General features: G+C 30.7%; 1 protein-coding gene across 1 annotated transcript in view; it reads right to left on the bottom strand.

The window, feature by feature from the left end:
- Nucleotides 1-17,735, bottom strand: part of SI (sucrase-isomaltase) — an 86,157-nt gene that overhangs the window by 15,009 nt on the left and 53,413 nt on the right. Inside the window, exons 34-41 of the mRNA XM_019718139.2 lie at nucleotides 16,325-16,387; nucleotides 10,254-10,370; nucleotides 8,643-8,730; nucleotides 7,551-7,689; nucleotides 4,090-4,223; nucleotides 3,064-3,098; nucleotides 2,862-2,978; nucleotides 230-378 (exon numbers count right to left, since the gene is read on the bottom strand). Coding sequence (XP_019573698.2) covers nucleotides 230-378; nucleotides 2,862-2,978; nucleotides 3,064-3,098; nucleotides 4,090-4,223; nucleotides 7,551-7,689; nucleotides 8,643-8,730; nucleotides 10,254-10,370; nucleotides 16,325-16,387 — 842 coding nt within the window. The remainder of the gene's footprint in view (nucleotides 1-229; nucleotides 379-2,861; nucleotides 2,979-3,063; nucleotides 3,099-4,089; nucleotides 4,224-7,550; nucleotides 7,690-8,642; nucleotides 8,731-10,253; nucleotides 10,371-16,324; nucleotides 16,388-17,735) is intronic.

The raw sequence follows: 17,735 nt of genomic DNA on the forward strand, positions 1-17,735 counted from the left end.
GTGATTAATGACAATGTGTCTTTTGCTATAAAATATTTTTTTTAAATTTAAACATTCACCATATTTCTTGGTCATACCTTGTATATTAAAATAACAATGAAAATTTCCAATTTAAAATAGTGTATATTGTAAATATAAACAAATAAAATAAAATAGTGTATATTATATAATAGACATTATTATATAAATTAAACATAAGCTATCTGTGGTAGGAAAATAATGTACTTACTCATGCAAAAGTGGTCGAATAACAGTGCCACCATGAGCATGAATTTCATGCATCTGTGTATAGAAGTAGGGCAGTAAAGTATATCTAATATTAAGAACGTTCCTTGACATTTCAGAAAAAGTTTGATTCCAGGAAACAGGATCTTGTCTCTGAAACAAAGCAAGTTGAAACAGACATAAACTTTGTCTTTGTTTAAATCATAATTTTCAGTTATGTATTTGGAGAATAAAAAGTAAGAAATAATATTAATTCACTGTCATGTGCTATAAACTATCTTCAGAAAAATCATATGCAATAATCTTTCTATTTAATAGAATGGAGAGAGGGAGAGACAGAGCATAATATTAACACATTAATAAAAAGGAAAATGTAAGCTAAGCCCATTGCTTAATTTAGTTTAAGTGATTATATGCAAAAAGCAGTTCACATTTGACTAGGTGACAAATACATTGTCAACTGTGATGACACTCAGTGTAGGGGCAAAAAGTCTAGGAGAGAAATAAAATGTTATACAAAAGTGGATTGAAATAAACAGAGACATGCAGAGCCCATCATGGTAACCCTGTACATTACATTGTGTGTTCTCATGAAACATGAATAAATTATGGTAATAAAGAATTAATAGTATAGAAGAAGACCTAATTAACATTGGGCAAGAGAAAAGAACATGCCCCAGTCTGTTCTAGAATATACACTCCAGATAAAAAGACTAAAATCAGTACTGGAGAGATTAAAATCCTGTTAGAAAATGTTGTTGCACTAAGTGGTTAAAAATAATACACAGTTAAAGTGATTAGTATTTTATGTTTTAATTTGTTCCAGGGGAACAAACAAGGCTGCCACGTAACTCCAGGGAAATGTTTTTTCTTGATATCAACAGGAATAGGACCCAAAGATTCCAACTTTTCTAGATTTCAGGAGTAAGAGTGCTTAAGTGGTGACTGAGTGTTATTACTGGTACATGTAGTGTTAGGTTAGGCATAATCTTAAAAATTAAATGTTCCAAGCACTATTAAGCTATATCTGATCTTATTGTTACTAGTTTCAAAGTCAAATAAGAAGAAAAAGACAAAGATCATCTCTGTCATTATTGACTTCACTGATATCATTAAGGTTTTAAAATGTTGATACATAGCATATACTTAACTCTAAACCATATGTTCCTAAATTCAATTACATTACCTCATAATTAAACTTGAATTGAGGCTTCTGTTCTTTAGATTTTTATTTAGAAATACTTCCTTAGTCTTTCCCTCCTCCGTTTCATTTTCTCAAAAACTCCAGGCACATTCCCATCTTGGGTCTTTCACTTGTTCCCCCCACCAAGTGGAATTCTCTTTCCCCAAACATTTATTTTGGTTTCTCTCTCCCACTCAAGTATCTGCTCTAATGCTAACGTCATTTTATCCAATAGGACTTTCCTGAGGACTCCTTCTAAAACAGAAACTCCATAAACCTCTATCACAAGCTTACTCTATTTTTCCTTCATATGCATATATTTGTACCTGACATTTTATATAAATATATATTAAATATAATATATACATAAGTATAAATATAAATATACACATACTTACATATTATCTTTATCCTTCCTATATTATATGCAGCAGTAGGACAGAGGTTTTGTAAATATTAACTAGTAGATTCTCAAAGAATACTTATTGAATGAATCCCTATCCAGGCTTCTATTGATACATGTCCCCCTCTTCCAACATTATAGCTTTCTAAATTGTAATACTGACAACAAATTTTCCTCTTAAAATATTCTTATTCCGTCAAGTTACGTCTCTGTTACCCAACTTTCAAATTCTTGCAAAATATGGTACCATGCTGCCTTCCTACCTTATATAGATTTTCATTTGCAATTTCTAAAATAAATCTTCCCTTCTTTACTGTCTAAAATTTCCCAAGAGTGACATAAAGATTTTAAACACGTTGTGAGCTCTACCATTCAGTTATCAGGGCTAGAATTCACCCTTTAAAGACTAGCTCTGTCTACAAGCCTTCCATGAGGTGCTTTTGATAATTTCTCTGTACTTCACTGAAAGTCAGTATCATAAAATTTAAAGCTTAATGAAATATCAGGTCCAATTGTTCACATTCTTCTGTAATTTTTACTATTATCTCCCCTTTCACTCAAAAGTTCCTCCAGACAATTTAATAAAGTATATAGCTATGTTACTACAAAGAAATAACTTCTCATGATTCCCTTTTTCCTTTTCCTCCCTCAATTTCTCAACTCATTGTTTTAACATTTGTCTTTTAAATCTCCCTACTTCTTGTATTGATACTAGTATGTCAAATAACTTTCATTTCCATTTATGTAGTTTGAAGCTGATTATCTTATTTCGTTCCAGTTTGGAAGAAGTTCCAGAGGCAATGTTTTTCCCCCTACTGCTCCAAAATTATATAGAACAGCAGTAAGTATTCCAACTTAGTCTTGAACCCAAAAGTATAAATAAGGACCCCTAAGCCCAAATTCCCAAAATGATGGGCTTAGGGGTCCTCAGTAAACGTACAGAGGTTCAAAGCATTTATCTGGATATCAGTCAGGGAGGGTGAATTCTATTCTAAAACTTCTATGGTTAGTGGGGTGAAAGGAAGGAGAGAAAATGCAGCAATTACATACCCTAGTATGTGCAACGTTGTGATTTCTTGAATATGGATAAAATGCTCCAAGTTGCATCCAGCGGGCACAGAGCTGATATTCTGAGTTGTTGAAGAAACCACAGATATCTGCTCCAGTCTAAAATACATTGTTATATTTAATTAATTTTGTTTGTTTCTTAATATTTACAAGTTGTGAAGACACAAGGAATAGAGCTACTTACATATGATATTCCAAAGAGACTAAATTCCATCATACCTAAAAAATAAAATATGGAAAGAAATCTTAGAAAGCTATTTCATATGTTTTAATACTTTTTATTTATGAAGATGTTCTATTTCTAATATCAACCTTTAATTCAATGAAACATTTTTTCAGATTATTAACATACATTTCTATCATTTATTCTTATAATAGTCATACTTTTTTACTTTGTAGTGTTAAGGACATTTATAAAAATAAGACACTATATGCTTTCTTGAAACTTGCAAGATGACATATTTAGAGAACAAAATCGTTATGAACACCTTATAGTACAAGAAGAAAGTGGTAGTGGTTTCCTAGGTTTCATGTTTTATAATAAAAGACTGTCTACGTAATTGTTTAGTGATAGATCTTATCATTTGAAACAAATGGAATTATCCTTAATAAGTAAAATCCACTGAGGAATGATCACTTCATTAAAATAGAATGCATATGATATCCCAGCTCTTCATTTAAAGGATTATTTCTAAAAATTGATTGTTTTCCTCGAATCCTAATATAAACAGTAAAGCATTTTTAAGACTGGATATGCAACAGAAAAGTATCCATTTCCTCTTTAAAATTACGTCTCATTCACTATCTATCCAACCATTGCCAGAAAACTTAAAAAATTTAGTTTGAAGTGCTTCGTTATTTGGCATCAATGAGTGATCTTTATTCCCTAGAATCTAGAATTTCTACCCATTTTTATTCTTAGCTCTAGATGTTATCTTTTCCAGCTCCTGTCCTTTCCTACCAGGAAACTAAGATAAACAGGGATGAAATTATTTTCTTAAAATAAAACAGCTGGATATCAGTTTCTACACAGCAATCCCAGATTCTGCTTTCTGACCCACTGCCTTGTCATTGTTCTACTAGTCAAAAAATACGATGCCGAAAGCATATTTCTGAGACAGACTTCTGAAGTATATAAACAAACACCAGCAAAAGTGAATACCTAATAGAAAACTCAAAAGAATAATGAAAAATGGTGACTTTCACATACCGATGATCGATTTTTCCAAATTGTCCCATCTTGCGTAGTTGTCTCCAAGCCAATGTCCCCCCCACTGACCGCCAGTAGGATATGTGGAACGAGAAATAACAATTCCTCTTTTGCCAGTTGCCTTCTGCAATGCACTAATATAAATGAAGAAGGATCCATGAGTCTTTACATGAGGTATTTTCTTCAGATATGTCTGGTTATGAACATTTCATTTAAAAATGATTTAATTTATGGTATCTATGTTGTCTCTTATTACAACAGATCTTTATCTGAATATTCTCTCATTACCGTGTTTCTCTGAAAATGAGACCAGGTTAATTTTTGCTCCAAATTAATTTTTGCTCCAAAAGACGCATTAGGGCTTATGTTCAGGGGATGTCATCCGGAAAAATCATGCTAGGGCTTATTTTCGGGGAAACACGGTATACTATAACATCCTCACAGGCATGAAGGATATCATTCTTTTCATCCAGCATTTACCAGATTAACATACCTAAGTGACTTACATTTATTTGTTCAATGAATACAAGTTAATAAATAATGGTATTATCAAATCAACTTACTAATCATTTTGTGAGTTTTTTCAATGTACTCATTTTATTCTACTTAAATGTGTTCTCCTGAATAAAGGTCTAGACTCTATTGATTGCTCCAACCCTTCTCAATTATAACTTGTCAACATTTAATCTTAGCATTACTCTCAAGAGAATCTTTGCTATTATACTTCCTGTTATAGAGGCAATTTTAAAGAAAGCAAGGCTTTCCTGGTCTTAAAAATAAAAGTAAATGTTCTATTTCAAAAACGGAATCTATTCAAAGGCAGATGAAGGGAATGGATTTTACAAATCAGGTCTTTTTTTTTTTTTTTTTTTTTCTCCTTTCCTCACTCTTTGGAGAAATTTTTGAATTAATGAATAGCTCAAATCAAAACTACAGGAAACTAAAAATGTTTTAAACAGACATAAGATGATATACTGAAATGTTGATAACAGGAATAATATTGTATTTACTATCTTAAAATTTCCTACTTTTATGTATGTCTCTCTTTAAAAAGATCATAGAAGATAATCATATTCATTTCTTTATTTTCTATAAATAAAAGATCCAGTCGATTTAGGAACATTAATATATTTGATATGCATCACATATATCTGCTGGCATTTAACAAGCAATGAATGCATATATACAGATAATTTAAAAAAATTAACTATGAATTTTAAAATATACATGAAAATATATTCTAAATTTAGTTAATTTGCAAAAAAAATTAAATTTATTTAACTATTATAAAAATTATTTACAAAGATAGAGTTGTCACAAATTCTTTTTGTGTTTATATGCAAGAAATACATATTTTTAAATGATTGTTTTCTTTGTGTTCATATGCAAGAAATACATATTTTTAAATGATTGTTTTCTTTATATGTCTTACTTTTGCAAATTTTTTACTGAAGCTTTAAATTAATAATTGACATGTGCCTTGTTAGATTTTTGATTGAGAATAATTCTGCATGAAGCATTTCCAAAATGATTTTCTCAAAGAGAAATCTAACTTCTTGCCTTAGAAAAATATCCTCTGTAACCCTTCAAAGAATATTTCTTATTTGAGATATCACTTGTCATCACTAAAATATAATTTAAAATTACAGATTTTCTAAATATTTCTGACACATTCCAAATTTACAAATAGTTTAGTCAAAAGGAACTTAGTTGGATTTTAATAAACACTTTCAACCATAAGACAGTTTGTCCTTTGTTGCCAGATGACTTTGGAAAATTTAGATTATAGAATTTTAATGTTGTGTTACAGAAGTATTCTTATTGGACATTTTTGTTTGTTTTGTTTTAAATTTGTTATTAAAATATAGCTAACATAGTAATTGTATTATTTTGAGGTATACACCATAATTATTCAACATATATATACCTAAAGAAGTGATCCCCGTGATAAATCTAGCAACCATCTGACACCATACCATGCTATCACAATAGTATTGACTATATTCTCTATGCTGTACATTATATCCCCCGGACTTATTTGTCTTATACCTGGAAATTTGAACCTCTTTTTCCCCTTCACTTTTCCCTCCATTTTAAATTTTTCAGTTACAGTTGGCATTCAATATTATTCCATATAAATATCAAGTGTACAACATAGTGGTTAGACATTTATATAATTTAAGAAGTGTTCCCTTGACTAGTTTAGTACCCACTGGGCACTATACATAGTTATTACCATTAAATTGACTATATTCTCTATGCTTTATATTCCCATGACTATTTTATAACTACCAATGTGTACTTCTTAATGTGTACCTTTTTCATCCTGTCCCCCAAACCCTTCCCAAATACCACTCTGATAAATCTAATACCCATCTGACACTATACATAATTATTAAAATATCATTGATTATATGTCTTATGCTATATCCTACATCCCCATGACTACTGTTCAACAACCAATTTGTAATTCTTAATCCTGTCTTCTTTTCACCCACCCCTAACCCCCCCCATCCCATCTGGAAACTATTAAATATTCTCTGTATCTATGAGTTTGTTTCTGCTTTGTTTGTTTGTGAATTTTGTTCTTTAGATTCCACATACAAGCAAAATCATACCACATCTGTCTTTCTCTGTATGGCATACTCTACTCAGCACCATACCCTCCAGGTCTAACCATCCCACCACAAATGGCAATGACTCATTCTCTTCCATGACCAAGCAATATTCCATTGTATATATGTATTGTCTCCTCTTTATCCATTCTTCCATTGACAAACACCCAGGCTGCCTCCACATTTTGGTCGTTGTATTCTTGGTTAGTAGCTACGATGTTAGACAACCCAAAATTATAGAACATTTCTATAATAGCAGAAAGTTTTATTGGACAGTGATTAAAAAGATTTTTTACTCAAAAAATGGCCTGTGTTCCATTATCATTTGGCCTTAAATAAGTTTGTTTAATTAGGACATTAAAATTTGAGAAGCTCAAGATCATGCACATATACTCTAATTTGCTAATAATGGGCTTAAATAATTGATTTAGCCAAGCTTCAATGTCTTAATTAATTACATGAAATTATATATTTTTACTCATTTATTCATTCAAGACTATTCACTGAGCACCTACTATTTGTTAGGGACTGTGCTACTATGAGCTGAGTACGAGGTGGAGAATAATATAAAATGGTTCAGGATTCTTTAGGAAATGGGATGGAAATTCAAAGCAGTGATGCAGATGAGAGAGAGAGAGAGAGAGAGAGAGAGAGAGAGAGAGATTGAGAGAGAGAGAATGAGAACACAATTATTCTACGTATCATGAAGGACAAAGTAAGCTATAGAGAACCTTGGAAAGGAAAGTGCTACCAAGATCGGCAGAGGACACTCAAAGTAGGTAACATTAAATCTAATACCTAAAAGATAAGAGAGAGTCAGAAAGGATAATTATGAATATTGCTTACTCATAAGTAGGTTTCATTTGTGACCATCCATATAGATTGTGAACGTTGTAATGCAAAACTGGTGATCCATCACTTAGAATCTGCTCGGTTTCCATACACATAGTTCGGGAATGTAATCCCTCAGATTTTTTTGTGAGTTCTAGGGAGAACCAATGAAAATATTAACATATTATAAAGTTCTCTACATTAAAATGTATAAAATGTAACTATAGTCTTTTGGCAAAAACATTAACTTTTGTTTTAAAACATTATTAACTTTTTAACCATTTGTATACTTTGTCTTTGCTAATTACAAATGAAAAACAGTCTATAATTGTCATTGATCATAGTTACAATTGTGACTGAAAAATATGTAAAAATTTTTACTATATTAGGTTAGGTAACAAAAATGTTACTAATTGACATGAATTAATAAAAAACACAAAAATAAGTGTACTCCCAAAAATCAACAACGGGAGTTTTTATTCACTTAGATGAGAAATACTGTTTAAATAAATTTAAAAAAAATAATTAGGTAACCTAAAGCACTGAGGTTAATAGCCAGGCAAATGCTGTACCAACACTACCTTTTGATTCATTTTTTCACAATTTAAAGTGCATTTTTCAAAGATTTGCCATCATTTTATGTTAACAGTTTACAAGTTTACTGCCTATATGACAGTATGAAGATAAACACTGAATTACTGGACATTTCGCTCTCAGGTCAGGGATAACCAAAATAATTTGTATTCTTTCATATTTTTTTATCCTAGTAAAAAAACATTTACAAAATAAATTCATAAAAGCTTTATATTTTTGTCATAAAGAATACTGAATATTTTCAGATCTGGGTATATTCTTAAGAAAATCAAAGTAATATTTTCAAACAAATTTAGAAATGTATTCATATAGATAAAACATGTTTCTTAATTTTTCTTCCTAAATCAATTAAATAATTTTGGTAATGGATCGAAATGTGGTACAGTATGTAGTTGGGTAGTGAGAACTGGGAATGTAAACCTTGTTCCGTACATCATACGGTATACAAACCTAATTAATAAATAAATAATGATAATAATATGATAACATCACAGGCAAGCAATAATATTGTACCTGGGAAGTAAGGTGGATAATTTAGCTCTTTATTTCTGCATTGATTAGTAGTTGTTCCATGTACAAAACTTGATGGTTCATTCATATCCTTAAAAGAGAGAGAGAGAGAAGTAAATAGAAACAAATTTAGAATATATATTCTCAAAAGAACTAATTCAGAGTCAATAAATTAAAGCAGCATATTTGAATAATAATAATTATTCACTATTCTAAAAAGCAAAAATATAAGGTATATCAATGATGCTAAAGAATTTAGCTTAGCTCAGTGTTTAACATTTTACAATTCATGTCTTCTTTCGACAAATATAAAATGTCCTATTTTCCCTCTGTAGACATAATATACATATAAAAGTGATTTTTTTCTGAGTTTTCTACACACAAACTTAAATTATAGTAGTGAATATTTTCCCACATCTTCCCTCCAACACTCATGCCTCAAAATCAGCCTTGTATCAATTTCTTAAAAAAAAAAAAAAAAAAAAAGTTTGTAGTTTTTAAAACCACAAGATATAGTTTACAAATACAGAAAACTTTAAAGAGTATCTCTATTGAGCACATATTTCAGGATCCTAGTAACTGCACATAAAGGGACTATCATCTAAATAAATAAATTAGCTACCTTTTAAAGGTGATTAGTCTACCTGAAAAAAACATTATCTTTTCTAGATCAAATTTTGATTCTTGGAGATAGTTTTAATAGAATCCCTTATAGTACATAACTTTACAATCAAACAAACCTGTATTTCCCATTAATTAAAAAATCTGTGCTTTATATAATTTTATATCTTCAAGGCTTGCACATAGTAGCACCTTTATAAAGGTTTCTTCAACAATAGTTTAGTGGTTACCAGAGGGTAGAGGTAGGGGGGTGGTAGATGAGGGGAAAAGGGATCAAATATATGGTGATGGGAGGAGAACTGACTCTGGGTGGTGAACACGCAATGTGATATGTAGATAATGTATTACAGAATTGTACACCTGAAACCTATGTAACTCTACCAACAATTGTCACCACAATAAACTTTAATTTAAAAAAAAGTAGAAAAATGAGTAAATTAATGCATACCAGTTTAAAAATTCAACAAAGAAAGTCACCTCTAAAAATATAGAGAAGTGTAATATAAAATCTCCTGTATTAAATTATTTACTTGTGGTAAAGTCTTTTTTATGCTATCTCAAAATTATATTATTAAAAATTTTATTACCCAGTTTTTAAATTTACACCTATAATTAGAAATTGTTTGAGAGATAATTTTGCCAAATATGTAATTATGATTTCTTACACCAAAGACAGAGTTGAGTGTGAGATTTATACCTACACTGAATGAAAATAAAATAAATGTTTATAAGCACTTATAAATAGTTAGAAAAAAAGGTTACTTTGGTTCCTTGGTCAAGGTGAATATATTCTACTTGAAAATTCAGGAAATAGCATTCATATACATAAAACTGTATATTAGCAGTCCTTTATAAAGAAAGCTTTATGGAAAAAGGAAATGAGCTGATTTTCACAAGGAATACTTTTCTGACACTATTAAAATCCAGTAAGAACTTTGTATGATCAATATACAATTAATAACTTAGAATATAAATTAGTAAAAGTTGACTTACAATCCACAAGCCATCAAACTTCATCTGGTTATTGTAGAAATCTATAATTTCCCTTTCCCACCACTCTGCTGTGGAATTCCTGAAGAAATCTGGAAAAGCTACATGAGCTCTGGAAGCCTAAAAAACATAAGGTTCAAACCCACATATATAAAATCATAAGAGATTCTACATTTAGCTCACATGGAAACATCTATCCATCTGGGAAAATAAAGTTATACCTTTACCTCGTTAAAAAAAAAAAAATCATAAGAGAGACCATGTGTGTCTAAGTCAGACATTTATCTATCAGATTCATAAGTTGTGCACAAGTGATAATGAAGGCAACCTGATATCAACTTTAATTACATAAATGTATGTGATTTCTCTCCAACCACCCCAGCAGCAATGGAGAGTAAAAATAGAGAAGAGAGCAGCCTTGGGATCCTATATAAATTGTAAAGAAACAGTTCAAAACACATAGAAATATATTTGCAGTGCTTCTTAGAGTGACGGGGAAGTTTTTTCCTCTTCATCTTTACAGGCCTATTCTGCAGCTTTACCTTTGTGGAGCATGGTGGTTTAGCCTGTTTTTATGATAAAAAAAATTTGTGTTTACCTGGCTTTCTGCCCTTCCAGATCCAATATATTGTTCCATCACCCCAACTTTTTATTTTTCTCTCTCACATCTAACCCTCCCAACCCCACCAGACAAGAGATGATTTACTCTTTTATCTACCAAGAAAATTCCCTACTTGCCAACCTACCCATATAAATTCCAAGGTCAGAGTCTGTGTGTTAGCAGAGGATTGACCTTTTGCAGGTAAATCAACTACCTAAAAGACACTGCATCACCTGCATGTTTCCTGTTATATTTTAGGACTATGTAGTAACTGCCAGAACAGTCTTCTCCATGAACAGTATATAAAAGGGCATTGTGCATAAAGAAAATGCAGAGAATAGGAAATATAAGGATTTGCAAAACATATATCATGGGTATTTTCAGAGTTAAAAGGAACTTCATTTAGTCATTTTGCCCCAGATTATATTTTACTCATAAGGAAAAAAGGCTCAGTGAAGTTACAGTCAATGAATATTTTCAATGCTAGGATCTCCTGTAGATCATAATGAGAAATAGTAAAAAAGGGAATACCACATTTTGTTTTGCAATTTCCATTGTTCTGCTCTTTCCACAACTCATTTATTTTACTGTTTTTTGCTTTGTTTTGTTTTCAGTTGGTTGCTTTTATTCTTTTAATAGAAATCATTGGTTATATCCAGGAGTTTCATCAGGTACATGTGATCCAATATGTTTATAGCTTTTATGGAAGAGTATCCCAGGTGATTCTACGTACGCCACTGTAAATTGAAGCTGCCCTCCAAAATCTATATAAAGAGGTCATGCCTACCTCTCCAGGGTTGCTAATAATACCCAAGATTAATGAATAGAACTCCAACTGAGATAAAACTCTGACTTTTTTTCCTCAACAACCTTTATTAGATTCTGTAATCCTTTGACTCTACTTTAGAAATAATTTGGTAAGTTTTAAGTAAATATGGTATTGAAATTTTTCACACTGAACTTGCATTTTTACATGAACTTATATGATTTAATTATCATGATGTGATCTACCTAAAAAAATTGCCAACTATGAATTTCATTTATTTTTTTTTCTATTGTTTTGTTAGTATTTATTTCATTAATTTCTGGTCTAATCTTTATCATTTCCTTTCTTTGAGCTTAGGGCTTAGTTTATTCTTCTTTTCATAGTTCTTGGAGATACTGACTTAGGTTGTTTGTTTGAGATCTTTCTTCTTCTTTAATGCAGACATTTATTATTATAAATTTTCCTCTTAGTATTCCGTTTGCTGCATCCCCTATGTTTCTGTATGCTATATTTTCATTTTGCTTATATCAACATATTTTCCAATTTCTTTTTTAATTGCTCTTTAACCTATTAGTTGTTCAAAAGTGTGTTGTTTAATTTCCTCATATTTGTGAATTTTCAGGTTTTTCCTCTGATATAGATTTTAGTTTTACACCATCATGGCCAGAAAACATACTTGGCGTGATTTCAACATTCTTAAATTTGCTACCACTTGTTTTGTGACATAACGTGATATATCCTGGAGAATGTTCCATGTGCTCTTAAGAAGAATGTGTATTCTGCTACTGTTTGGTAGAATGTTCTGTATATATCTATTAAGTTCATATGGCCTGTAGTGTTGTTTAAGTACATTGACATTGCTTCTTAATTGATTTTGTCTGGTTGTTCTATTCATTATTGAAAGTGAAATGTTGAAGTCTCCTCCTATTATTTTATTACTGTGTACTTCTCAATCCAGTCCTGTCAATGAATGCTTTATACATTTAGGTTCTCTGCTATTAAGTGCATATATATTTATGCTTGTTATATCTTCCTGAAGACTTGATCCATTTATCAGTATGTAATGTCTCCTGTGAGAATTTTTGACTTAAAGTCTATTTTATGAGATAAGTATAGCCACTCCTGCTCTCTTTCTGTTGCCATTTGTATGGAATATCTTTTTTTTTTTACTTTTTCACTGTCAGTCTACGTGTGTCCTTAATTCTAAACAGAGTTTTGTGAAGACAGCATATACAAAATTGACAAACTGCTAGCTACACTACCAAAAAAAAAAGAGAGAGAGAGAGAGAGAGAGAGAGAGAGAGAGAGAGAGAGAGAAAAGTCAAGTAAATTAAATCAGATATGGAAGCTGAGAAATACCATATAATGCCACAAAAATAAAAAGGATCATAAAAGACTACTACCGTGTTTTCCTGAAAATAAGATCTAGCCAGCTCATCAGCTCTAATATGTTTTTGGGAGCAAAAATTAACATAAGACCTGGTCTTATTTTAATATAAGACCCAGTCAATTAATATAATATATGATATAATATAATAAATATAATATAATGTAATATAATAATATAATAAATATAATATAATACCAGGTCCTATGTTAATTTTTACTCCAAAAGAAGCATTAGAGCTAATGGTCTGGCGATGTTTTATTTTCAGGGAAACGTGGTATAACAATTATGTACTAATAAATTGGATAAACTAGAAAAACAAACAGATAAATTCCTAAAATTATAATTTAACAAGACTGAATCATGAAAAAAATAGAAAAATTGAACATACCAATTACTTGTAAGGACATTGAACCGATAAACAAAAATTTCCCAACAGAAAAAGTCCGGGACCAGAGGGATTCACTGGTTAATTCTACCAAACATTTAAGAAAGAATTTTTGTCAATTCTTCTTGAATTCATTAAAAAAAAAAAGAAAGAAAGAAAAAAAAAACTGATATGAAGAGAATTCTTCTAAACTCATTTTAAGAGGCCAGGATCACCCTGATTCCAAAGTCAAAGACACCACACACACACACACACACACACACGCACAGAACAAAAACAGAAACAAAAACAAACACACAAACAAAAACGAATACAGAACAATATCTGTGATGACTATAAATGCAAACATCCTCAATAAAATACTAGAAAACCATATTTAATAGTATATTAAAAGGATCATACTCCATGAAAAAGTGGGATTTGTTTCTGTGATACAAGAATTGTTTAACATATAAAAATCAAATAATGTGATACACCACATTAACATAATAAAGTATAAAAATCACACATGATCTCAACAAACATTGCAGAAAGATGTTAGACAAAATTGAACATCCTTTCTTGATAAAAACTCTCAAACTAGGAATAGAAGGAAATTACCATAACACAATGAGGGCCATACATTAAACACCTACATCTAATATCATACTGATTCAGGAAAAAAAAGTTTTTCCTATAATATCAGAAACAAAGCAAGGATGTTCACTCTTGCCACTTCTATTTAACAAAGTACTAACAATCCTAGCCAGAACAACTAGGCACAAAAAAGAAAAAAAATAAAGAATCCAAATTAGAAAAGAAGAAGTGTCTCTGTTTGGGGATGACATACTCTTCTATGTAGAAAACTCTATAGTACACACACACACACACACACACACACACACAAACTGTTAGAACTAATAAACAAATTCAGTAAAAATGCAGAATAAAAATAAACATGCAAAAATCAATAGCATTTCTATACACTAATGTGAACTATCTAAAACAGAAATTAGGAAAACAATTGCATTTGTAATAGCAAAAATACTTAGGAATTTACTTAAGTAAAGAAGTGAACAATTTATATACTGAAAACTACAAAATGTTGCTAAAGGATATTGAGAAAGACACAAACAAATAGAACAGATATCCCTGTTTATGTATTGGAAGAATTAATATTGTTAAAATGTCCACACTACCCAAAGCAATCTATAGATTCATAGCAATCGCTATCAAATCCCAATGGCATCGTTTACAGAAATAGAAAAAAACAACAACAATGCTACAATTAATTTGGAAATACACACACACACACAAAAACCCTAAATAGCCAAAATAATCTTGAAAAAATAGAAAAAAGCTGGAGTCATCACATTTTCTCATTTCAAAACATATTCCAAAGCTATAGTAATTAAAACAGTAGGTACCAGCATACAAATAGTCACACAGATCAATGGCACAGAATAGAGAACACAGAAATAAATCAACAAATACAGACAGAGTTAACTGATCTTCGACAAGGGAGTCAAGAATATACAATGGGAAAAGGATGGTCTCTTAAATGATGGTGATGAGAAAACTGGATATTCACCTGCAGAAGAATGAAATTAGACCCTTATCTTACACTGTATACAAAAAAATGAGCTAATAATGGACTAAAGACTTAAATGTAACATTTGCAACAGCAAAACTTCTAAGAGAAAACATAGAGGAAAAACTTCATGACACTGGTCTTAGCAAACATTTCATGGATATAAAACAAAAAGCAAAAATAGGCAATTGTCACTACATCCAACTAAAATGTTTCTGCACAGCAAAGGAAATAATAAAGTGAAAATGGAACCTACAGATTGGGAGAAAATATTTGCACAAATATAGTATATAAAGAGTGAATTGCCAAAGTATATAAGAAACTCACACAAACACATGCACACACATACACACACACACACAATAACACACTTAAGAATGGGCAAAGATTTGATTAAGCATGTTTCTAAAGAATACATACAAATGGCTAAGTCAATGAAAAGATGCTCAACTTCACTTATCATTAGGGAAATGCAAGTTAAAATCACAATGCAAGGTAAAATCACCTCACACCTGCTAGGCTGGCTATTATCCAAAATATAAAAGATAAGTATTGGTAATGTACGGAGATTCCTCAAAAACTTAAAAAATGGAACTACCATATGATACAACAATCTCATTTTGGGTCATTTATCGGAAAAAACTTGAAATCAGATTCTCAAAGAGATATCAAACTCCCATCCTTATTGCTGCACTATTCACAAGAATGACGGTGTTAAGATAACCTAAATGTCTATGAATGGATGAACTGATTTAAAAAAAAAGAAATGTAGTATATACATGTAATGGAATACTATTCAGTCTTACAAAAGAAGGAAATCCTGAAATATGCGATGACATGGATATTATGTTGAGCAAAACAAGCCAGTCACAGAAGGATAAATACTACATGATTCCACTCATGTGAGGTATGTAAAATAGTCAAATTCACAGAATCAAAGAGTGGAATGGTGGTGATCAGAGGCTGGGGTCTGGGGCAATAGGGAGTTGTTATTCAATAGTCATAAAGTTGCAATTATATTCTAGTGATCTGATGTACATCACTGTCATTGGGGTCAGGAATACTGTATTGTGAACTTAAAAACTTAAGAGGGTATATGTCAGGCTAAGTGTTCCTACCACAATAAAAAAAATCTGCTTAATTAAACAAGATAAAATGTAAACACTGCTTAATAGAGTGACTGACATATGTTGGCATACAGGGAAAAAAAATTAATCTAAATATAGTCTGACATGATCATTAGAAAATAAGCCATCTACTTTTTTAAGGAAAACCATTCACATTGAATAATTGGTCAAAGTGATAATTAAATCCAAGTGCTGACTTTCTTTTCATTATATAGTTCATGAATGTAAAACTTACATTAACAGCTTCATCTTCAGACAGACTTTCATTTATTGTTACATTAGGTAAATCTGGCCAAACCTATAAAGAAAGAAGAAATTGGAAAACAGTTTAAAATAAATTCAGTATGATGTGACTGGGTTGTAAATAAATTGCAATAGAGTTTTAGAGGCATATTATGGACTCAAGATCACAGATCACTAGCTCTTTCAGTTTGTTTTTTGGTTTGTTGTTTTTTATTTTTTGGCAGTTTTTGTTTTGGCATATGCGCTATTTGCAAGCCATTCCTATTTGCCATACTATTTTTTTCTTTAATAAGGCAAATAAGAACAAAAAAAGCCAATCTTTCTTGTAGGTCGTGATTTTGAAATCAGTACATATAATCAAAGGTCTGGTCAAGAAATAATATGAGAACCATAAATTAAATTTAATTTAATGTAGTGTATTGTTTCTACAATTGTTTCTACAATTATTAAAATCTAAAAACAATAACTATATTTTGATTTGAAAGCTGTTAAAGATCTGACTTGGATAATGCCATACTGAGGCAAATATCTTTTTGATTTTCACAGTTAACACCAAATTTTATTTTCCTTCACTCCCATTTTCCCACCTCACCTCTGCCCCTGCCTCCCTGCCTACCAATGTTTTCCTCCACCGCAACCACAAACACACAAAACAGAGCCCAAATTCAATCATTCTGAAAATGTAGGAATTTAAATCTATGCTGTAGAAACAGAGTCCCATGTAAAAATGTGAATAATTACCAAACAAATAATTACCTACAAAGGATTTGTTGCTGATAGGGAATAGTGAAGGAATGGAATAAGGGATAGAAATTGGAGAAAATGTATAGAAATATAGAATGACAAAAAAATAGGAAGGAAAAATCTTTTTCTATGGTCAACATCATACTCTCTAATTGCATGTTTCTTAAAATATGATCTTTCACTACGTTTATCATAGAATTTTTTCTATTTTATTTTAACCTTTTTATTTTGAAGTTATTTTCAGACTTATAGTAAAGCTGCAAAAATTATACCTAGAGTTTTTGTATATTCTTTACCCCACTTCCTTAATATTAACATATTTATAACTAGTGTACAATTATTAGAAACAAAAAAAATTACATCAATAAAATACTATTAACTAATCTACAGGCCTTGTTTGAGTTTCACTACTTTTATCACTAATGTCCTATTTTTGGTCCAAGATCCAAAAAGGATCCCACATTGCATTTAATTTTGTCTCCCATTACAGAATTTTTTTCTTCATTTTAGTTATGAATAGTGAATATTTTTCATTTACTCTTTTTAAATGCAAGCCAAATCAGGATATTTCATATAATATATTAATATACTCAGGTCTGAATATTATTCATTAAATGCAATACAGTGAATTATATTCCTTGTTCAAGTCAAGAATATAA

The sequence above is a fragment of the Rhinolophus sinicus genome, linkage group LG01, assembly GCF_036562045.2.
Source record: "Rhinolophus sinicus isolate RSC01 linkage group LG01, ASM3656204v1, whole genome shotgun sequence".
In the NCBI taxonomy this organism is placed as follows: Eukaryota; Metazoa; Chordata; class Mammalia; order Chiroptera; family Rhinolophidae; genus Rhinolophus; species Rhinolophus sinicus.